Below are 25,273 nucleotides of genomic sequence, written 5' to 3'. Positions count from 1 at the left end.
CCACCCTTGCATAAAGTTGGCCATGTTCAAGGCACTCTTGATTCTGGCTTAACCTTGGTCCGCATTTCCTTTACCGTCAGCACTTCCCAAGCATCGCTCTTAATTCCCCTTTTGTCTCTTTTGCTCACTCCCAACTTTGTGTCTTTTTCCACGCTGCCTCCTACACATGGAACAGCCTCCCAATTAACGTACGTAAAGATCCTTCACTATCCTCCTTCAAAAAGCTCCAGAAAATCCACCTATTTTGTAACGCATTTCAGTAATACCAACCACTTGTCATTCTGTCTGTGTTGTGTTGTGTTTTGCATTTCCCGTGCTTTACGGCTTGTGCCCTTTCAGCTCTTTGGGGTAGAATTTGTGGTAGGGGATTAGCACATTTTTTTTATTGCTTAGCATCATGTGCTTCCCCAGCACTACATAAAACCAAAATAAGTCTATTTATCGTGGGTATGTCAGTCTGTAAGGATTTAAGTTTTGGAATTGTAGGTGTGCTGTCACTAGAGAGATGTAGATTCCCAGAGACCAATGTTTTGAAATGCAGGTAGCTTAGAGTTACCTACCAAAATCTGTAAGTATGGGAACTGTGCTTCTGTTCAAAACTGCCCAGCTTTAGTAACTCCTATTGGCTTCAATGAGAAAGAGTACGTGCTCATCACGTACAAACATCAGATTAATTAAAATCATTATATTTTTCAACCTCTGTACTGAAAACATTTGGCAAGAGATGAATAAACTATATTAGATGCTATCTTATTCTGTTCATTTTCTAATACTGAAAAAAATTGTCCTGTTCTAATGAGGAAAAGTGATGGTGCCAATTAAGCTTATTAAAAAGTTCTTTTATGGTGAGCAAGAATTTTTTTTTTTTACTTTGCATTTAATTTATGTGAATTAAACTGCTCAAATTTGAAATTTGAGTTTCGATAGCTGCATACTTCAACATTTTCTATAACATCTGTTGATACCATTACCAAGGGATGTAGAAAGCTATGCTAATTTGAGCTCCTTTTGACAGGTATTGATGAAGACCGACTATGGTGTTCTTGCCTACAAACTTTTTTTCCAGTTTTAATAACTAAGTCTATCAAAGATTTCTTCTTTCGTTATCTCTCAGCTTACATTATACAAGACAATGCAAAGCCATTAATGAGATTACCATAGAGAATATCTAAGAAGATAGAAATTGTTTTGACAAATTGATTTATAATTAGTTTCCTTTAATTACCAAAATTCTTAGCGTAATGCACAAATAATTTCCTTATGCTTTTTCTTGACTATTTGTCTTGTCAAAGAGAACCAGTAAAGTTCTCAGGCTGTAGGATGTGCCACACAAATTAATTTATAGTGTATTGTCTGCACTGTCATCACTGCTTATATACATACGCTCATGCTGTGAAGTAAAGATGCCTTAGCTTGAACCTCAGTGTGAAAGGAGCACCTGATACAAGGTTAAAAATATGTGTGTCCTCAGGTGCTATTGAATATCTTAATTCCTGATAGCTCACTTCAGTTTCATGCCTTTGTATTACAATGGCCTGAAACTTTCAGCTTCAGATGTTAATAGCCACAGAAGCAACCATCTTCTGATCCTTCTCTTGTGAGGGACGTTCCTTTTTCAATATTTACTCATAAGGTCCTGGATGCTTTTAATCCAAATTGTACAATTTAGCAAACACAAAAAGAAATAAGCATTTAGCTAATGCATAGCTGAGTTAATCTTAAATCCCTGAGTGGAACTGATACTGTTTTTAAGTTACCACTCCATTACATAGTTAGAACTTCATAGATTTACGGAACTATGCATGGAATAGTGTAACAAGAATGAGTGTAACTGCTTCAAATGATACGTGTATTTTTCTGCTATGTTAATTTTTGACCTTTAAAAATAAAAAGTTTGTTTTAAATGCCAGAGTTTTTGATGTTTTATCACTAAATTTTCCTATTGCACTTTAATGTATGTTCTTATTTTACGTTAGTCTTAAGTTGTATACTACTCTCCATAACTTCCTATGTAAAGCTCATGCATTTTAAGACATTTTTCGAATTCATATCAAATTTATACATTAAATGCATGATGTTTACTTAAATGGACTTTGAAAAAATTTGATACAAATGAGATCTGCTCTAGAGGTGAATTCTGTTTGTTGTCAGTCTAATTACTTTTAGCCATTGGAGAGGTTATAATATTGAGAGCTTTTCTTTTGTTCCCAGCTACTCTCATACTTGTAAAGCATCAGATTTTTAGGATTGAAAATATTTCTAAAGCACACATTTTTAGTACCACAGATAAGCACACATTCAATGTCTTCAATTTTATAGCCTCTGTATTTTTAAGTAGGATTTTTGATTCTAAGCAACATTTTTGTTACACTTCTTTTTTTACATTCTGAATTAATAGTTTACCTACCTTTCCTGGTTATGGTACAGAGTTAATTCTCAGACTCATTTAATATGTGTATATAACTTAAAATCTTTGAGATCCCCTTTTCTAGAAATGTAACCAAGTCAGAAGCTTCTGGATGGTTTTTATCTCATTCTGAAAAAGCAACATTTTTATCACAGTAAAATGTGTTGAATGTGTTTTCTAGCAATAAAAACCATTGTTGATTCTTAATAAGTGAGTAAATAAGTAATTACGTATGATTTGATAATATTGAATGATGATATATTCACTATTCAAGACCAGTTAAACCACAATCTGGGTATTTTTTAGGTTAGGTTGAATGCTTCTCTTATTATTAGATTCCAGTGATTTCTAACAACTAAATGCTTAGCAGCAAATAACACTGAGAAGTGTGGAGTAAAATTAATCTGGAAATTATTGTTCATGATAATAAAAATATGTGGGCAGACTGGCTCTGTTTTATATGAAATTCTTGTTATGTATATATTCTGCTTTTAAAAATGTAGGGTAGAGATTATTAGCATAGTCATGTGTACCTAAAAATAACCATCAGATAATGAAAAGGAGAAACTATTCTTCCTACATGTGAATTTCATAACACTGGTTGACTCTCTCAGTATGCAAATAAATACGCTTAATTTCAGTTAACAACATTTTGAATAACGTTCTTTTATGATAAATGAAATTATGAGTGTTTCATACTAATTTGTGCAATTTGCTTAATCTCACAAATGTTGTAGAATAGCTCTGAGTTTTAACATATTCCTTAAACGTGGTGTAATCAGTTATAATTCTTTCTTCCACAGGCTTCAGTTTAGCTCTCAATAGTGAAGATAATTTGCATGCTAGTTGATCACAAATATCTTTATATACATGAAAATACTTTCCTCAGTGTAGCCGTTTTATTTTTCTCTTTTGATTTTTCCATAGTCATGTCTATATTTTTGTTTTAATTCCATCCTGCTCTGCTAGGTGATTCTTTGTGTAGTCTTCTCTGTTATATGTTTATTTACCACTATAGGATTCTTCTCGCTGGCAGAAAAATAGATGATTTGTTGAGGCAGAAGGAAATGGGCTAGCATAGGTCTTTATGGCATGATTGATCCCTTCCAAATAAAATGGGTGGCCTTTTTCACCACTGAAATGATGATTGAATTTCTTGCAGAGGGCAATACCATTTCTTGTAGATAGCTTTCTGTTCTGAGAATGTGCCTATCATATCCTCAGAACATAAACTTGCTTTTTCTGCCAGAGTTGTATGAATTTGAGGGTAGCTTATGTGGACTCATTTTCTGTACTATGAAGCATGAGAATTGGAGGAAACAACAGGTAGGAACAGGCTTCAAAGACAGAGGCAAATGTGAACAGAGTGGAATGAATACCATGTGTGTCATATATATATATACACACTGAAAGGGTAGCTGAATTCTGATGACTTTTGTTATTGTTGTGTAGAGTTATTTTGACATATTTAGGTCTGAAAGATATTAGAGGACCTCAAAAGACCGCAATTAAACCTAAAAAAACTTTACTGAATCCGTTTACGCCTTCTCTGTGTTTCAAAGCTTAGGTATTTAAAGCAAGTTGGCATTAGCAAAATTTATTGTATTAAAGCACCTTTCACTGTTACTTAAAGTGTTGACCACTTGTCACTTGGAATAGGGTTTTTCGTTAGGCAGTGTGGTTAATGACATTGTAAAGAAGATATTTGATGATGACCATACACTGTCATGGTTTAGAGAGAATGTTGTTGAGGCGTCCTTTTTTCTTCTCCCCTTCTGAAGGACAGTTTGTGTTGGTTGCTGTCATGCTTCCAAAATTGGAAACTAAAGTGATCACTACAGAGATACTTTTACCCATTTCTGTTTTGATTTTATTTTACTTGTGATAAGTAAACTGACAAAATTTTCTTAGTGTCTAAAACTTTGGTGTCTGAAATGAGTCCTAAGAGTAGGCATGTGAAACTATGATTTATTTTTGGAACAGCAAATGTTACTCATGTTCATTGATTCCGTCTTTGCTTTCTCTGTTTGTGGAAGCAATGTGCGGTTAGTTTTGATACCACCTTAAGATTTTGATTTGTTCTTCCATAGCCTTTTAAAATACTTTACATTAATATGCAACAGCATGTTGCCTTTGTTTGGGTATTGTTTGCTGAAGAGAGAAGATGGAAGTAATTTTTTGTTTAAAATGAGACTGGAAGCCAAATATAATATGAATCTTCCTCTTGGCCTTGGCACTTATTTAGTATGTATCCAAGCTTTCATCGCTTTAATATTAAAATGTAACTTTACTTTTTACCAGCAGGTTGACATAATTCTGTTTTATTCTCAAAGGCTGGATTAGGGATTGAACAGAATGCAGCAGGGTTTTTGTGAAAGTGTGGGAACACACAGTTTGCTTCAGCCGGGAGAGGCAACTGAATTTGGCATGATTGCATTTCAGTTTGATGGAGATGTATGTAATTTTGCAATGAGTATTGCCTTAAGCAGCAGAACTCAAGTAGTCAGGTTTTCTAGGGGCTTGTGTCTTGAGTTCTATGGATTATCTCATGTCTGTTGAGGTGGGAACTCGCACTAACTCCATTTAGTTCAGCATGCATGAGGTCCCTCTGTTAGCTGACTTCTTGCTTCTGTGAAAAGTTTCCAGATCTGACTTATTTTTTTGTTTTAACCTCTGTCATACTGAACAGCAGTTCTTGGAATTGGATGACACAAACAAAGAGTTTGTTTGCATGAGACTGACTGACCTGGAAGCAGACTAAAATTAGTATCTTTTCAAATGCTCATTTAAATACTAGGGATTTGAATTTGCTCTATGGTGTTATGCATTATGTTTACTTTGTTTGTGGTAAAGAATTTAGAAAATACATGTAGTTCTTCACTAATCAATTTTCAAACCAGTTTCAATACACTAGGTAACATAGAAGGTAGACGAACTACTGGATTTAATATTGTTTCATTGATCACCACTGTATTTTATTTCCAAATGCTTAGTTGCATTTCACTTCATTGTTTATCATTTATATGGTCTTGCCTTTGCAAGAGCTAAAATGGTCTTACTGAAATACTTACTGGTTCATCCAGTTTTCCTCGCAATTTTATTACATTTTTTCAAGTTGAAAATTGGGAATAAGCAGTTAGGAAGTAAAAACAATAGTCCCAGAGATTGCAAACAGCATATTATAGCTTCCTTGCTTTTCCAGACTGCTAATGAATGTGTACTTTAATGTTGGTCAGTGAAGTATTAATTGAATTTAGAGTGCAGACTTAAAAACACTGCCACAAAGTCAATGCCTTATTTAAATGTAAAATAAAGTATATAAAAGCATTAGAAATTTTTGACATTATGTTTTTTTTCAAAAGTGAATACTGAATTGACTCAGAGGATTTGGAATCCAGTCAGTGTCAGCATGTTTTTAAAATTTAGGAATCTGAAAATATGGATGCACAGAAAGGGAAAGTGACTTGGCTACTCCTGCTGAATAGATTTGAATATTGCTTGCAATTTCATTTACCTCATATGACATGCATTTTTCCTTCGTTTTGAAGCATTTTAGATGTATCAAAAGGAGAGCTTGAGTCCACAGTGTTCTAATGAACTAATTAAAATGAATTTATGACCGGATAATGTTGTGGACGGGTTTCTGCTCTGTAGCATGTGACTGACATAGTGCACACTGACAATTAAGGGTTTCCTAACTAGTTTTGCTGAATGAGTCTGGGTGTTTTCCAGCTTTTTTGGCCAGGTGGTCTATCAGAATTTATGAGTTAAGTTATCTTTGGGGAGTTCCAGTGAAAAAAAGACATGGAGGATGCTGAAGGTTTTTGACCCTCTGTCTGCTTGTCATCTTGTTACAAACATGCCTCTGACTTGCCTGGATTGTGGAAATCCCCGTGTTTTGTTCTTAGCAGTTATCCATTAGTGGTAAGATTCAGCACAGAACTTGTGCATACCTAAAGGTTAGTAGCTACAGTGTCCAAGTGCACCTCCTGATTCCTGGAGAGAGAGCCAGGATGTCCTTCATACCTGTCAGAGTTCAGATTTATACTCCAGGACAGTCTTGATGCTGTGCTATTCTTCAAAAAGATTTATTGAATGAGAGGAGTGTAGTTTTAGTGTTTAAGGCAGTCATCTGGGGAATGGGAAATGGTTACAATTCCTATAATTTGTGTAGATTATTCCATGTCTTTATTAGGTCTAAAATTCTGGCTGCTACATGCTGTACTTGAGGCTGCACTTGGGACTCTTCAGGAAGTGAAAGTAGGAAAGAGTGCCTCATCCACTTGCACGGTGCACTTACGTATAAAGAACATTCTAGTTTGTGCTGGTACCTGCACCTGTTTCTGCACCTGAGGTCTTGGATTTAGACTGTTAAATCTTAAATGTTTTGAGGTGGCAAGAGCACATCTCCCTGCTGTACCTCAAGTCAGCAAACTGTTCAAGTTAAAGAACTCCTTTAGCATTGTTGTACTGCTATGGCATCCTTTGCTTTGGAGCTTATTGTACACCTGATCTGCCTGTTTACAAAGCTTTTGTCCAGTTGTTGTGACTATTCATTTATTTCTGCTCTTATTTATTTCTTTAATTAATTATTTGAGGAATAATTTCCCACAACAGTGGTAGGGCCATATAGATACATTTCTGAAAATATAAAGAAATAAGAGAAAGTTTAGGCTTGCTAGCACCTATTTGCCTTTCTGTTTCTTAGATGAACATTGCCATTAAAATTGCTGGTTAGTTTTGGTTACGTGTGTTGGTCTTTCTTCATATGGCTAGTTGCTTACAAGAAATTGGATGAACTACTTTTTTTAGAAAACTCTTTAGAGTAGTATTTGGTCACAAACACTGTGGATTCATTCCAATGCCATGGGGCAAATTCAGCTTTTCAGTTCCCTGTAGTATTTGACCCTGCATTAGGTTTTTAGTTTACTTTTTGTTCAGTTCTCTAAACTGTGATGTTTGCGATTTGATGGATATAAACTTCGGTAGAGTAAGTTGGCAACAATGGTTTTTATTTGCTTTTGCAGGAAATTGGATTTTATCTAGTAATACTGCTTGCTTCAAGCAAAACTGCCAGTTTTAATTCACTTCTACAATTCAAAAACCCTTTCAAGAAAGGAGCTTGTTTCCTTAGCCTTTCTTTCTGGGAGCCAAATGGAGGGCAGGGCTAGAAATGAGAGGGCACATGCCTGACCTCTGGAGGTACTGGAGTGGCTGAGGTAGAACCAGAGGCAGAACCAGATGTGTTGTTCTTCCTCAACATATCTGTAGTTAATTATGTCCCATTGTGTCCCATGAGACCCTTTTTCAGTTTCATTTTCTTGGTCCCTTTATAATAAGGAATAATGTTTTGTATGGGTGGTGGTCAGTTTTTGAATGGGTATAGAAATCCCTTTTATTGATTACATGCACCTTGAAAAAGGGCAGGACTGGATTTATGGGTCTGTGTGTATCACCTTTGCCTGTTAGTACTGCTGTATTTTTCATACCGTATATTAATGAATATATTAATTTGTGAGTTTATGGTATCATTACTGCATTATAAATCATATTGTTATTACACGAGAAGGTCATTATTCAGGGCACGTTGTATGGTACTGGCAGGTAGGGACTCCCATTTGAAGCTATGAGAGAGAATCTTCTTGTAACATGACAATAAACATTTTTTCTAAGGAAGTGATTCTTTAAGGCATTCCATTTACAGTTTTCAGAGTGATTGCACAACTGAAGGATCAGGTACTAAGAGCTTGTCTTGTTTACTCATTGTCATGTGGATATTAAAAACTGAAAATCCTTTAGATTTATACTGGTTTTTAATACACAGCCATTGCTGTTGTACATGTAGTAGTGGAAGGCTCTGTGGGAACGCTGTTGATAGGGAATAAACAGGCTTTTTTTATCTACTTGTGTTTTTCTGCTTTTTTAATTTCTCTTTAAACAATATTGTCTATACCTGTGCTAAGTCCTATTTGACAATGGCTAAAGTACTGGTGACAGCTGGGGGTAGCATTTACTGTAAGGAAACATCAACTTGTTTCCATTTTCATTGGGAACAGTAGTGACAAACTTGATGGGAGTGGGGGTGGTGGAGGAGGGAGCAGAGGTCTAATGAAAGCACAACCATTGGCTAACTCTTAATCTGGGGAGGGGGATGATCTTGAACTAGACAAATCCAGTTTAAAGAATTGGGTAATTAGTAGTCTTGTCACTCCACAAATTAGCATTTTGAATCCTTTTCAGTAAAAATGCAAACTGCCTTTATTATTTCCATCTTTCAAAAGGCACATAATTGAAAACTATTGTGTTATTTGAGATGCTTCTTTGAATTGTCTTCAAAAAGAAGATTTTATTTTTTCCCCCATCTGATTGACTGTATTTAGTTGTTTGTTGAATGACAATATATTCAGATTGAATTTATGCCTTGCATAGCCCCATCTTGTCTGAGGATTGAAAAGGTAGAATGGCCTCACTCCAATTTATTTCTTGTACAGTGTAGCAAAACCAAACCTAACCTGTCATCTCCTCAGTGATCTTACAATAAATATTAATTAGTTTATTAATATTTCATGATCTCTCAGCAGTCTTTCAGTTGTATTTTTCATTCTTTCAACTGACTAATGCTGGAGTCCTTCCTTGCATTCCATGTTTTCAAGTGGTATTTGTCCTCTAGTGGGCTGACTGACTTCTGTAATCTAAGAGCCACCAGCTTGTTGTCATCATCAATGAAGTATGCAGCCAACACCTAGAAGCAAGAAGATAACCACTTTTAGATGTTTGAACATGATCTTACCCTAATGTTATGATGTGGGGTTTTTGGAGTAACCCCCTCCCCCCTTAAATAGTTTTAAAAATGTTTGTTTAATCTCTGTCTATTGGGATTCTGATTTAGTGGGCAACACTAGAGGAGTTGCAAATATGCAGCACATCCTGGGTGTTTTTGAAGACAAGGAGGGAAAGTGTGAAAGCATAGAGTGTGGTCCTCCTTCTGGTGGATACTGCTGGTTTGAAAGCTGCTCTTACTTCTGAGGATAAGAGGATGCCAGATGGGGAGGAGGGAGGGAGGAGAATGTCTAAGACCCTTTACTGAAGGTAAGTAACTAGTATTTAGACACTAACAAAAGCTTGACAGCTGTTTTTTAAAGCAACTCCGAGAATAAAAACAATTTAAGAAAATTGTGAATACATCGCTATTACTTCTAACTGCAAAATTCAACAAACTTTGTATTTCATTCCATTAATGTTGGTGGTTAAAACAAACCAAATAAACCAAAGGAAAACACAACCACCCACCTCTTTACCTATCTAACTTAGTTCATGTTTTTACTTGTTTTATTTCTAGCATATTATCAAGTTTCACCGTGCCTCAAAAGCAAATAAAAAGCCCATGCAATTGCCAAGATCTATGGTTAAATCCCTACTCTACCAGATCCTCGATGGAATCCATTACCTCCATGCAAACTGGGTGCTTCACAGGGATCTGGTAAGTGTGGCATGTATTACCTGGTTAGGAAAGTTCCACGTGTGTGTTGTTGGGTAGGACAAGAAAAGTCCCTATTAGTAATCTTGCATATCGATCCGTACAGCTCTTCCTGTTATTGTTGCAGGAGACCAATTGAGACTTCAAACATGAAAACAAACTATGTTTTCACATTGTTTTTATCTGAGTCATCTGAGCTCAGACAATGATACTAGATCCGGTAAAAGGATTGCAGATATCGATATCCAAAAACAGTACGTGAGACAGCTGATATATGTTGGTTGAACATTCTTATAAGTTTGTGCATGACTTTGAAAAGGCATTTAAGTAGGAAAGTGATTGATACCCTTGTACGTTTTTTGGCTTACGTGCAAGTTACCATAAAAGCTAGTGAAAGAATAGTTTTTTTGTGGAGTATTTCTTTTCCATGTGGTGTTTTTTCTGACCGTGGGAAGAGAACTATAAAAGAGTTATCATCTTGAAATTTCTCATGACCTGAAGTGGCTCTTTAAGTTGACTGCAGATTACAAGGGCGGCCAGTTGCCTTGTCTTAGTTACTCTTTTCCCTTTAAATTTTTCCATCACTCCTCATGCTTAAGTGAAGTGCTACCACAGGTTACAAAAAGAATACTAATGTGAGTATGCTACCACTTGCATTGTAAATAGAGTATTTGGCATGAGACAAACAAATGTGATGGTTAATACACCAAACATCACTAGTAGGTATGGTAGGAAATGTAGTGTAATCTGGGTATAAAGCCACAGCTTTTATTTGGTTCTTTTCCATACTTGCCCCATTATGTCAAAATAGGGCTGCATGTCCAGAAACTTACAATCACTAATTAAGTTTTGTGAGACATAGATTAGTCTTGAGTCTTTAATAGTAAATAGGGGCTTGGATTAATTTTTGGATGTAGAGCAATTTTTTTTTGAAAGACATGAATAAACTAAGGCAGGCTTGGAATAGAAGTCACAGACATTTTCTGAACTAAATTTTATCTATTTTTTGTTGTAATACTTAACAACAGTGGCCAGAACGGGTTTCAGATTTTGGTATGGATCATTTTTTTAGTTTGTTCTTTGGTGTTTATTGTCAGTTTTTCTGTTAAATTCCAAATGTTGGTATACTGGGGAGATGGAGAGGGCTCACCTTTGGAATAGTAGCCACGACCAAAAACAGGAAGCATGTACAATCCTGATTTTCATGATACAATTACTACTTTCCTAAGGAGACAGCTGTTGCTTTGGCAGAGTGCTCAGATGTAATTAGCTACAACTTGAGAAGGAACACCTGAAAAGTCTATATCCAACTATGTTTAAGGGAAATATGCATTCATGGAACTTTTAAATATATATACACTCAAATGCCATGCATGAACTTGATATTTTGATAGGAAATACAAGATCTAAGTAATTAAGGTAATAATAAATACCCTCAAGAAGTTTCTTGCTGGTGTTGCTATTTCCAGCCTGCAACACCAGGTGTGTTGCGTGACTAGTGCTGCTACTTTACAGTTCTTATCTGTGGTTGACACGTTGCAGCAAAGCTAATGTCTAATGTCTCTGGCTTTCCTTTTGGAATTTTGGGAGATGATTGTTGCTGTTACAAAAACCACTGTTTTTCGTGGCTCTGGAATGATAGTGCTTGACAGATGTTGGCATAACTGAGAAGGGAGAAGAACAGAAATTTGTGAAATCTTAATGTGGTCTTGATCTGCAAGTAAATTTAAGCAGATGGATTCCGGGATACCTCAGTAAGGCAAATGAAGCCATTTTGAAAATTGCTTTTATACACTGGTGATTAAAAAGTGTATTCAGAATCCTTTGCCTTTTTAAAATTTGTTGTGGATTCCTGAAGAATTCAGGTACTTCAAATAGTTGTATCTTGAACATGGTAAGAAAAAGCCTGATGTTATTCTGGATGTGTCCTGTTGGCACTTGAACTTCAAGGTTAATATGATAATTTAGTAACCAGTTTAAATCCTCAGTGAATGAAAAGTCTTTTATATCTGTAATTTTTATTCATATGCTCATACTTGTGATTTTTGCTACTAAGCACGGTACCTCAGGCATGGTTTCACTGGAATCAGTTCCTTGCGTAATACATGATTACCAGCTCCTCAATGTCTTCTTAAGATGGGGAGCAGTTTTTTTGGTGTTTTTCTCTTAGCTGTTTTAATTTACATCTGCTGGAAAAAATATTTTTCCATTTTATGTAAACCAAATTTTGCATCAAAACACCTTGTACTTTCTTGGTTTAATATAGCTCTGTTCTTACTATTTTTAACATGTATTTGGATGTAGACCAAAGATAGTGACATCCATAAAAGTCATGTTACGCTTTTTTCATCGCTTCAAAAAAATATTAGATTCTCCAAGAATATTTATCATAATATTAGTCAAATTCTTCTTAGCCATGGAAATGACCTCTATAATTTATTTAAGAAATGTTATGAAAAAACAGAAACATGTCACATTAGGTATTTGCAAGAGTATGCACTTAGAGAGGTATATGAAGAACATTGTTTAAATCTTAATTTACTAGTGTCTTAAATAAAAGATTTTTTTAAAGAAACTGGAACACCAAATGTGTTATTTAAAAACCTTAAAATTACGATGGTATTTTTAGTTGTTATTTTTAGTATCAGCAGTAGCCAGCAAAAGCGTGACAGGGTAATAGAAGTGGTGAACAATGTGAATTTGCAGACTTGCAATACATGTCCTGTCCTTGGCCTGAGCTAATGGATAGTTGTTACCACAAGGAGACAGTCTCGTTCCCCTCTTCACTGCTGCTAGGCATTGCCACCCATGGTATTGGTCTGGCAGGTGATACTCACCTGACTCATGGTGAGCTCATTCGTGGAGTTAAACACAGAAAATATCCACTTTTCACCTGCAGAGCTTGTTTTCTGCAGGTTTAGCTCCCTGAGGGACCTCACTGGGAACAGGAGTTGGCGCAGAGGGAGCATGAGGCTGGAGGTGGTGGCAGAAAGCTCTACAGGCTGTTCTAGCATCATCTACCATTAGATCATATTATTTTTTTGTTAAAATACTCTTTTTTGGTTCTTTGGAGAAAGTGCAAGTGTTCCTAAAAGATAAAATCAGTATAATTTTTATGTTTACCTTGACTCTCTTGTGATACAAGACTTACATCAGCTTGAACTATGCCAAAACAAGTCCAAATTTAGGAAAGTACCAACACTGAATATGCTCACACTCATACTTCTAGAAGTTTGAAAATAATTTAGTGTAGTGTATCTTTCAATGTTTTGTAAGATTTAGGTTATTTTGTTTCTGGCTTCCTTACCCTGAGAGTAGCTGAAAGGTGCTAAGTGACTTTTAAAGTTGTTTTTTTTTCTAAGCTGTTGGTTTTGGTCAGTTAAAAAACATTCAGCTGTTAAGGCAATATTCAAACAAGTATAAAATATGGAACAGAAGCACTAGATGTCTGATTTCTTTAAATAGCATTGTACACCTTGGAGTTGACCTAAGTCTGTGAAAATCCATACACTTGTTCTCCTGTCAACTCATTTTGAGTGGTATTTTGTTGTTGGATTGCATGTCATTGGGCAATGACAATTTTGCCTTTTCAACATAGCAGCATTCCTGAAAGCCATGCACTAGAGGAGGGAGGATTTACTGGCTCTGCTAGCTGCTGGGGCATTTTCTTATGAACAAGAGGTTAGTACAGATGGATATTGGAGAAAAAACCTTTGAGTACTAAGCTTTTGGGTTTTTATAAATGCTCTATATACACTGTGAGCTGCCCACTTGAATGAGATCTAGTATTGTGCTCCATGTCTTGAGTCAATAGCAACTTAGAAGATGCAGCACTTGGAGTACAGTATTTCAGGGTGTTCTAATATCTTTGTCCTTCTCCCCCAGAAATGAAATATTTAGATTCTACAGGAATGTTCAACAAAGGTCTTACTTTGCAGGGATGTCAAAAAATGGAGATTGTCCATATACTGTTTGAAGTATCTGTTCATGTTAGCAACAGGAAGGATTGGGGCACTTTATTGTGCTAATAACCTCTCTGTAGATGGTGTTATTTGCTTAAGGACAAAACCAGGCAGAGACCATATCCTTTAGAACCTTATGAAAGCAATTTCTGTTTGTAATAGGATGTATTTTCCTGAATGGGAGGTATTATCTATGAGATGTTTGAAGTGCACAGAATCCATACTGAGAAATTAATTTAAGATTCCATTTACGTCCTTGAGCGTTTCTTTAGAATACTGCTTTTTATTACTAAAACTACAGGTTGAAAAATGAATATTGGAAATCAAACTCACCAGAGAAATGCATATTTGTTTTCGTTTCCCCCCCCTTTTCCCTGGGATTGTGTTAAATGGCCGCTTTCAGCATTCTGAAATTGAAAACTTGTTTGTCGCAATGATCATATAAACTAAGTCTGTAAAATGAACCAAGTTCCTAAAGTGTTTTTATTATAAATTTAAATACTTGTTGACTAATAATTTCTCAGTTTCTCTTGTACTGACCCTCTACAGCTTTAGAATGTTGTAATTGGCTGTGTGTCATTTTGCAAATTAGGGAGATTAGTGTACAGCAAAAGCACAACTCCTTCAGTTTGCAGTCTACAATGTCAGTATAAAAAGCACAAACAGCAGTGGCAAGGAAAGGGTACTTTTCCTATTTCTGTTTTGGGAGGGAATTGGTGGTGGTATGGCAGACTTCTGCACACAAGTGAATAAATCCTGAACAAGATTCTGGGTGCAGGGTCCTTATATACTGCAGGACAGCTCTTATGGTGATATTCAGTGAAGAAAAGTGGTTGTAGTGAAAACTCAAGGATGGTTTTTGTCGCTTAAAAAGACAGCAAACCTTTTAAAATTTTGAAGCTGATAAGTGCAACAACAGAATGAATCTTGTAATTGAGTTTGTTCCTGGGGAACAGTATGTACTGGTTGTTGTTTTTCAGGGTTTTCTGGAAACTGCAGCCATCTGGAGCCTCCTGTCAGAAGTCAAGCGGAAAGGGAAAGGCCAAATTGCAGGGGTCAGACAGATGACTTTCTGTGGGCACCTGCAACTTCTGTCTCCCTCAAAAGCACAACCTATTCAGAAATGATTGAACTAATTATTTTTTCATCCTCTAACTGACAATTTGTGGGAGTTTTTTTAAAATATTTTTATCTTACTCAGAATATTTTAAATGATCCATCACAGTGTTTGTGTGGAATAGCAACATTATATATATTATATATATTATTATATATATTATATATATATAATATTATAGATACATATAATAGAATTAAATTATATTAAATTAAATAAAGCTCTAATAATTTTCAGGTTTTTAGTTGACTTAATTGACTTTTAGTTTAGGGATTAACTAAAAAAACCAATCCCTTTCTCATAGTAATCCTTCTCTAACCAGTATGTAAATCTGCAGTCTCTTACCATGAACCTATACCTGGACTCTGCTCTGGAATTTTGCTACCACATTATACAACTCACTTAACTTGTCTTTGCCTCTGTTTCCCAATCTGCTAGCTATTTATGGGTCTAATTTTAGCTTACTGCTTTATGTGCTGTGAAAGCAGTATAATGTATGTGGTTTATGTAGATAACTTATTTTTGTTGTTTGATATTCTTCTAATGAGCTGGAAGTATTAACAAAAACTAAACATAAAAATCAATTGCATGTGGCATGAAGGCACCAGAAAACTTAAAATTTTAAGTGAATATTGACTTTTTGCTTCTGCTTTCATGTTTTCTTTTCAAAGCCTTTGAGAAATGGGTGCTTATATACTCCCCCCTCTTCCTTCCTGTACCCTCCCAAGAAAATTTTCCAATAAATGATAAGAGAAGTTACCTAAAAAGTAGCAGAACTGAAGTGGTTTTTAAATATCCCACTTGCATTTTGTTAAGTAAGTGAACTGTGGGTTTGAAAAATAAAATGTGAAATGATGAGTGTGGGAAACTCCCCTTTTACTAGCAATTCTAAAGAAGCATTTTTATGTGCTGATATCAAAAGTAAATTTAGATGTAGGTTCATGCATCCCTCTCTTGACAAGCAGCTGCTGTGTAGGAATGCAGAACTGTTGGGTCCTGCCTTCTGCCAGTAATTTTGCACTGGCTTGAAAAGCTTCTTGGCGGGTGCACACACCTCCTATAAATAAATATCGAGTCAACCTGTCTACCAGTTTCTTTAAACTTTTAAAAACCACTGTAGTTGTAATCCCCACTGTTCTATGTCATCGTGTGTGTGCATGCACGAGAAGGGTGCATGAATATGTATGACCATGCACTCCTGACTCTCATTCTTCCCTATCTGTGTATGGGTTCAGGCCTCTTAATTGTTTATTATTCTGTCTGCATGATCTCTTTAGGGTGGAGGGGACTTTCCACAATGTCAGAGAACCATATGAATGATCATACTCAACTTGCAGATTTCCCAAAAGAAAGGAAATACAAGCTAATCCTATGTATTTTAAGAGATTAGACTCCTTTGATGACTTCAGAGAGTGATTTGAATTTAGGAACTGAAAAGTTAACACATTTTTCCTCTATTGTATTGGTTAGAGAGAGGATAAGCTTTTTTAATTACTGCTGAGGAACAACAGTTTATGGGTGCTTATGCATGTGTCTGTATGGATATGTGCTTGTATATAGATAAGTGAACCAGAAATTTTAAGTGCTGAAAAACAAACTGAGTTTTATCAGCAGGTGCTTTTCTCCCTCTCTTTTTTTTTTAAGTGTTAAGCATATATTTCGGGGCACCTATGAAAAAATGGTGGATTTCTCATTACTCAGAACTTTGCTTTTGTCCTTCATTTGTAAAAACTAATCTTCAGATGATTTAAAAAGGTCTGTGAAGATGTACAGACTAATACTTCTGTTGTGTACATGGAAACAGCAATTTTTCCATGACTGAGTAATGCATACCTTTTGGTTTGCGGCAAGAGTATTAAGATGTTTGTAGATTAATTTTTACTAATAAAAATAATTACAGTTGAAGAAAAATGCTTTACCTCAGGTTCTGAAACAAGCTTATGCTCATAAAACCCTGACTGGATATAAATTCAGATGAGTCAGAAGAAACAAAGGGACTGATTTAATGTTCTTTTGGCTGCGTTTTGCTGCTAAAGTCAACAGATGACATATGGCCTGTGGACTTCTTATCTCTTTTCCTGAGGTGGAAAAAAGGCAACAAGGAAGCAAAAGTATTAATATAATTCTAGAATTTATGTGTTTTTTTCCCTGATATAGAGTAAACAGAAGGAAAATGTCATCTTTTTTAGTATTCCCAGTTTAGATACTATCTACCAAAGGGGGTTTCTAGTAAATACATGACGTGCTTAGCCTAATGGTGCAGCTGACCATTTGGAGTGAGCAAACTGAGTTTTGCCTTCTAAATAAAAATGCAAAGTTTAGAAGCTGTTTTTGGAAGTTTTTCTTTTGTAAAAATCTTACTACCTTTTTTTTTTCTGTTGGAGAAAGTACCTTTAGGATAATGGAATTGACTATAACTGCATCTATGGGATTATTTCTGTTTGGACTCATTACCCCTTCTGTATAAGGCTACAGAGGTTGGCACCTCTTTCTATAGTAATAGAAATTAATGAACCTTAAGAGAAGTGTTTTTAGAATCAGTGAAGACAACTAATGTAACTGCATATAATCAAGAAAAAATGAAAATCCCGCATTTGTTCTCCATGCTGTTTGCCATCTTGTGCTTTCTGTTGTGCATTTCTCTTCATTTGGAAACTTGCTGTAGTTATTGCTGATCCACTAAGCAGTTGCAGTAATGTTGCAGATTGTCTTGCACTTAAATTAAGCATCTTTGGTCAGTGATCCAGGAAGCTGCAGTGACTAGCAAAGGACGTTAGTTTATTCCTCATTTTGTTGTGTGTGAACTTTGTCAAAGAAACTAACTGCTGCAGAAAATGACTGATCAACTGGTGTGTCACAGATGGCTTATCTCAGGGCCTCCTTGTCTTTTCCAGCCTCCATCCCTTCTGGCTTCTGGCTAATGTTTCAGAAGTCACTGTAGCTCTTAGGACTAAGTACCACCGTTATGTCAATTAAAGGAAATGAAGGAAATACTTTACCTAGTCTGTGAAGTGACTGACTATATAAAGCGATCCTCTCAGAAACTGGGCACTATGTCTTCAGATTCATCTTTAGGGAGGATTGTGATAGTCTTTTTTTCTGAATTTCACATAAAACCAACTCAGAATTAAAATGTCAAGATATTTTAATAAATACAGGAACAATCCCTCAGGATATCTGGACCACTGGTAAAAGCATTTATAGTATTCTTTCATGTGTTTTAACAGTGAAGAAGCAAAGATTTCAAGACAAGTTATAGTGCAAATAGTCAGTGTTAAACACATACAGTTTTCTGTATACCAAACCTCTGTACTACCAGAATTTTAATTTCTCTGTTGTTTTCCTGCCCTCTGGCAGCTAAAGCCCATGTGAATATATGACAGGTGTTCTGACAGACCCCCATTCCACTTCGTTCAGTGCCTCAGTGGTGTTAGAGCACAACTCACCATCGGTTTCCTTTGAGAGGCTTGTAGTAGCACTTCCCCAGCAGTTCAGTAACCTTTCTGTGCTACTATGTAAAGTAGTAGAAAACTATGTAAAAATCATTTTATTTAATTTAAGCAAGCTGATGGCATCTGAAAAATGTTTTTTATATTGGAATTATGGTTTTGCATTTTCAAGCAACTCCTCCCTCCCACCTGCAAGCTAGCCTTCCATCTGTGTTGCTTTGATTCCTACTGGTATAATAATCTTTGAACATGGGTTGTGGTTGGTTTTGGGTTTTTTTTCTGTCAGTTTATTTCTATATAACCAATTCAGGTGTTTTGGGTTTTTGGGGGCTTTTTTGGTTGAAGAGTTTTACCTAACCAAAAAAAAAAAAAAAGTCACATACTGCTAGGAGTTCATGCCTACTTGTTCTGCTAGTTTAAACATTGAGCCCAAATCCAAAAATTTAGCATTATGATGTTCTATATGGTGTTCTATGTAGCTGGTGTTCTCAAATATAAATTATGTCAAAGAAAATAATTCCGTAGGCAGTATTTTGCATTCCTGAAATTCCCCTTGGAATGGGGGATTTCAGCTACTCAAACCATTTTGTCTTACGCTGCAATTGTTACCAAAGACAGTTTTTCACAAATGTGTCTTCTGTTCTACATTCTTCTTTAATACATAAAACGCGCTTGTACATTTTTACTTTGATTTGCCTTTCATGTAGTTATTTTTCATGTAACACTTGTGGATGATGAATGTTAGAATTACGAAATAAGTGCAGACTCCAGTATGCTACATTTTAATGAGCTGATACTGACTTCTAATGCTATGAGAGTTATTTTTGTGGCTGTAGAACTGTGAGTATGTTTAGATATTTGCCAGCCCAGATGAAATGAAGTTTTTTAAATGGGACATTAAAGTTTGTTTAGTTTCTTGACATTCAGGGTGTGAATTCCAGTCTCAGCCCTAAGAGTGATTGTTTATCAAGTAAATATTAATCGGAACTCTGATAACTAAGCCAAAGAGAATTGCAGACCCATTTAGGTTTTGGAAAATGTGTTTGTTTGAAATTCTGGTTATAGCTGGATAATAGAATAATTTTTCATTAGTTTCTTACTAATTTTACTGTCAGCAAATACACATGCTGTCTGCTGCTTTTTGCTAGGATGCAGAGTTTACTTCAAAACTTATTTCTCTGTGCATGTCTCTTTGCTGTGGTGAGGAGCTGCTGTTCTTTGGTCCCACCTTCTGTAGTGGGATGGGAAGAGCTTGCAGTAACAGTAAGCCTTATGGGGACTAAAAAGTAATTTTTTTTATATGCCGTAAATATACTTGAGTGTATATTGCAAGTGGTTTGTTGAGTTTGAAAAAATGCTAAACTAGAAAACAGCTTGATTTGTTTATCTCATTTCAAGATTTTTTTTTTCCTCTCCTGCTATGTGAAAGTTTTGATTCTTAATTCTTTCCTGTCCATAGGGATATATAGTACTATTCCTTTATAACCTGTACTTCACTCAAGTGCTGATCCCCACAGTTCTGCTCACTCAATGACTTTTCTTTTTGCTTCATTGGAAAAGTACCAGATGCTAATCTTTCTCACTCTCCTGAGAGGTGTACATGGGAACACTTGAGAAGGTCTGCGTTAAGTATTGAAATACATTAACTAAATTGTGCTAAACTTTTTTTTGTGGCTATTCTGAATGATCTGAAAAGTACCTGTGTGGCTATTCTGAAAGTGGTCTGTGCTCAATTCAAGCTGTACCAATGCGAGGTGGTGCTGTCTCAGCCCTCTGCTGCACTGGAGGTGATACTGGGTACCATGCAGTCAGTGCTGTAAGTGTGCTTCTCTGCTGACTGTCCCAGTTCTTAGTTTTGCCTTTGACAAAGGTATATTTATTCCTGTCAAGGTGCTAAAAGTAGACTGGAGGGCCATGGCAGAGGAGCTCATCTGCCCATCTGCTGTCTGCATGATTATCTCCGGCCGAGAGACAGTGTGGACTGCTAGAGGAAGGAACATTTTAAACCGTACAGCTGTTTTTCTTGGTGCATATGATTTGGAATCCTTTTTCAGTATTCAGATAGTTTTAATTTAATTTAGTTGAAAACTTTAAACTAATGCAGAGGATGTGGCTACATGAACAAGTTACAGCAAGGCAGTCTAGGGTGTGGATTTACTCTGCATTAGTTGCTCTGTAGTAACTGCTCACCTACGTGTTTTTATCCTGCAGAAAATGCATAGTCCTTTGATAACTCACTTCTTAATGAGCCTGAGATAAAATTGCCTAACATAACATCACTAAAACTGGACAGGTACTGTGTTCATTTCCAAGCACTTAACATTATTTCTCAAAATGATTTCATTAAAATGCGGGTAACTAAAATGCAATATAATAATGACAGTATGGTATTGGTTTTTTATGACTGGTACCCATATGTTGAACTTGTAGAACAATTCAGCCTTTTGGGTACAGTCCCTCTACAGTGCATGTCTAGTTTAGTTTTCAGTATGCAAGAAGCACTTCAGTCTTACAAAAAATTTTATTCAGAACTGGGTGTGTGAGGTGTGTGTCTCTTTCCATCCTATTAACTTCAGATTTCAATTTGTCAAATAAGTTGAGAGATTTGGGATTTTTAATTGTAGGGATGTTGCAGCCATAAAATCTGTAATAAAACTATTATCGCCTCTAAAAAAACTTCCCTAGATTTTAATCCTGGTCCTAAGTTTGTAGTGTGACTATTTTCAAAATCGATGTTGCAACTCTAGAGAAGAATTTCAGCTGATGAGCATAGCATATACAAAACATGGGACAGAGTAACAGCAAGTATAAAGCGCTCTGATGGTAAGTGCTGAAAGCTAGGAGTTTTCTCAAGAGCATTGTGTTACATAGTAAATTTTTCAAAAGTCTTAATCTGGTTTTGAGGAACAGGGATTGAGTGCCTAGACTCTTTATGCAGTCTGAAAAAAGAAAATAAAAATTTCTGCAGGGAGTTTGTTTGCATTTTAAGTACTTCAGTTTTGTAAGAATGTCCAAGGACTTATTGGCAACATCAAGAGTGAGGTAAATCCTAAACCTTGTGCACTGAAAACTTAGATATTTTTCCTAGTAATTTGGGGCAAATTTGCTGTAGCAAGGACAATTGTATCTTGCTTTGAAAGTGTACTATATGTCTGAAGTTGTTTAATTCAAAAAAATAAAAAAATTAGGGCAGCTTGACCTGCCGTTCTTTAACATGCTCGTGTTTTTGACATGAATCACAGAATGTTTCTCAGGAACTGACAGTATCTTACAGCATTGCATGTCTATGCAGGTTGTTTTTCATTTTTTAACAAGGCATAATTGTTGAATGGAAAAATATTATAATTAGCTCTGAACTACTTAAGATTTTGTTTTCGGCACGTAGAGCCTTCTTCACAACTCTTCTTCTGTTTTCTTTCTTGACACAAATCTTTCATTTGCTTCCAACTTCCTGCTCCTCTGCCCACGTTCCCATATCTGTTGATCTGCCTTTTGCCACTTCTTTAACATTACTCATATAACCTTGACTCAGCTTTGACTTTCCTGAAATACTCCAGTATTCCATATCTACAATCTTAATTATTGCTCTCCCCTTTGGCCTTCACAACTTTGAGCTCTGTGGATTGTGCGCGTAGAAGCCTGTGTTTCATACTTTGACCCCTATGTGGGAAAAACTCACACATTCCAGGTGGAGTGACCCTCCTTTCTTTAGTTTCTCATTAAAAGTACCATACTCAGATAAAAATTCCACAGACTTATTAAAACTTAAAGGTCTCTAGGTTCTGAATTCAGTAACACTTCCTACTGTGGTGGTTCTGCTTCAGAAAAGATGTTGAGACCGACTTTCTTCAGGCTTTTGTCTCCCCAAACAGCTTTTCTCTGTTTCCCCACTCAATTATATGTACCTAATCTTCTCTCCCTGTGCTTTTTAGCTTCTGACTTCCATTAGTAGCTTTAAGAATGAATATTGTGATCGTGGTCATGTGTGTTTAAGTTGCTACAATCTATAGGTCTGCTATGTCTTAGTTTATATGTAATTCTTCTAAAGTATTTGGAAATTATTGGGAAAATACTTTACAAAATAAAAAAAGGGGACTTATCCATTTTGGGTCTGGCAGGCTTTTTTTTTTTTTTTTAACAGCAAATAACTTTTTGTCAGTACACTTTTAAAAAAGCAACCACAAAAAATGAAACTTTCTGGAGATATTTGTGTTATCTATAGTGTTGAAAGTATATATATTACTGATTACAGAATTTTTGGACGTGTCAACCTGATCTCATGTCATAATTAACTAGCTTGCATGAAGGTTGAAAATCTTCAACCACAGACTTCTGTTCAGAATCGGTCTTGATTGACAATTGATTGAAAAAACTATTAATAGTTGGTGCTGAAAACTGTCTGCAGGCATACCAGTCAACTCAATTCACTCTTTCACATGGTATTAGATACAGTACAGCAACTTCAATGTCTAAGAAGGGTCTTGATGCTTACTATAGAACTGTTATAAAAAGTGTTGCAACTAATTCCAGAGACATGAACAAGGTTTTAAGTAAATGTTAATGTGTTAGGTTAAATTGTTCTAAGGTGACTTAATGATTTCTTTGTTTTGTGCCGTGTGTGTAATTTGGGAAGAGCCTAATCTTGAAAAGCAGTTAACAGACTCCCACACCTTGTCTTAAGCTGGCTACCTAAAATATTTAAGCACCACCTATTAATATCCTGCCAAGAACTGCCTTTTGGTTTGCATTAATGAGGACAAGTAGTACTAATACCTAATGTATTTGTTCATGAAAGCATCTCTTAACATAACTGTCTTTTCATGCATTTTTATTACGTAGTAAAATAAATATGAAGATTCTGGCAATATACTACAGAAACAAACTTCAAGAATCTGAAACACCACGTTGTAGCAGTATGCTACACTAAATAAATATCTAATGTACTTATTTTTCCAAAAAAAGTTCTTGTACACTTCTGAAGAAAGGAAATGAAGAAATTACTTGCTTCTTGTGTAACTTATTCTGGCCTGATTGCCTTCATTGCTTCTTACATATTTTTTTCTTCTATTTACATTCACAAATCAAGACAGTTTCAGGACAGAAGATTAGCATTTTGTTTTAGATGCTGTGCAGCTTTTAATAAACTGTAGTAATTTCCATGAACACTTAAAGTCACTGTATCAAATTTGTTCAATTTAAACACTCTTCTTTATATTACCTGAGTTATTTTAAAACTGAGGGCTGGAAAGCTGCTATAAATATTATGGAAGCCTTAATGGATTAATCATGGATTTGACAAAGCATCATCACCTCGATCTTGTGTTGACTTTGTAAATACAGTAAGAAATTACTTCAGATAGATAAACTCATTATTAATAGAGAGAGATTTTTCCACTGATCTGTTGCAACTCAGTTATCATTTACCAGTTTTCATTGTAGTCTCTAACCTGAGGAACCTCTTCATCTGAGACTTGCAGGTCAGAGTATGAGCACATTTTCTTGATGGAGATGTTGTTGTGGCTGAGATGGGGAATGTGAACTCAAAGCCCTTTAGCTCCTCTACCTGCCTGTTGGCACACTTTTACCAGCAGTATCCTGTGGTAAATAAAAGACACCTTCACGCTGTCATGGAAAGGACCAAGTTGCTTAGTGCTTACTGCAAGATATGACACAATAAGAGTGTGCCCATGGCAGTACCCATGGCATGTTCATGGAGGTGCTTTCATTTAGCTCACACTTTTATTTAGCCCAACTACTTTGTTGTCTAGCTGCATGAATATCTAAGGCCACTCCAAACGTGTTACTCTGCATGTGAAAGTGCTCACAGAAAATACCAAGAATGTAACATAAGTGTTTAATGGATGTGTATATAAACTATTTTTAAGTGGAATCTCATTCATTTATGCTGTTGAGAAGTAGGAAGCCTACTGCTTTTGCTTATTCAAGAAAGCATATGAGGGGTCTTGGCATTTCCCTAGTACAGAAGTGCCATGTGACCTATTTGTGGCTGGGGTTTTTAAGTTCAAGAATAGGATACCTGAACTCTTGTGGGTTTTTTTTGCCCTCAAACACAATCTCATTGCTAGTAAGAGATTCACAGATTGAAAGGAAGGAGTAGTGTTACTAGCTCTAAAGTGATAGTGGTGTGGAGTTAAGAACCTTCCTTACTTGTGTCCAGCATGCCTTGCCTTGGTATCTGCAGAATCTTTATTTTTAAATGTGGAGGTGCTGGTTTGAAACTAACAGCTGCAAGTATTCTGCGAAAAGAAGAATTTTTCTGCATAAGCAAGTGATGTTTTTCTGAGTGAAAACCTGAAAAGCACAGAAGCAGTTATGGGTAGGAAACAATACTTGTGCCCAAGATGGCAGAGTACATAGCTACTTGCGGCCTTTGCGTCCAACTTGGCTTAGGCTGTGACTGTTAATATTAAAACACAAATTTCAAATGTCATCTTTTAAAGTAAAACTGTTTGATTTTCAATAATCTTTTTTAACAATATAAATATTTGTCAAGCTGTGTAAATAATGTGGTATCTGATAAAGGAAAATATTTTTCCAAGGCAAGAAAACTTCACTATCTTGGACTATGCATACAGCAACTAAGTAACTGGGATAAATGCTTGAGACTCTTAATAGAATCAAGAGTCTTGTGGTTTCCATAATTTTTGAGTCGGCATATTATATGTTAACTTTAAATAATTTTTCTTTTCTTCAGGTGAGTTCAGGTTTTCAGTCTCTGTATTCCGAGGCATTTTTTTCCCTGTTGCTCATATATAACTTTCATAGCCTGCACCAGCTATGCCTGTGGCTGGAGAAGCTTTCCTTCCTCTCTGACCCTTGCTCCTGCCAGCTCCAATGTTT

General features: G+C 35.9%; 1 protein-coding gene across 3 annotated transcripts in view; it reads left to right on the top strand.

Annotated features, from left to right (window-relative positions):
- Positions 1-25,273, top strand: part of CDK19 (cyclin dependent kinase 19) — a 116,928-nt gene that overhangs the window by 45,603 nt on the left and 46,052 nt on the right. For all 3 annotated transcript variants that reach the window (XM_027633947.1, XM_027633946.1, XM_027633945.1), the window contains one exon: positions 9,747-9,887. In XM_027633947.1, the coding sequence (XP_027489748.1) occupies positions 9,747-9,887 (141 nt within the window). The remainder of the gene's footprint in view (positions 1-9,746; positions 9,888-25,273) is intronic.

The sequence above is a fragment of the Corapipo altera genome, unplaced genomic scaffold (assembly GCF_003945725.1).
Source record: "Corapipo altera isolate COAL_440 unplaced genomic scaffold, ASM394572v1 2b, whole genome shotgun sequence".
NCBI classification, from domain to species: domain Eukaryota; kingdom Metazoa; phylum Chordata; class Aves; order Passeriformes; family Pipridae; genus Corapipo; species Corapipo altera.
This window is presented reverse-complemented; position numbering and strand designations above follow the sequence as displayed.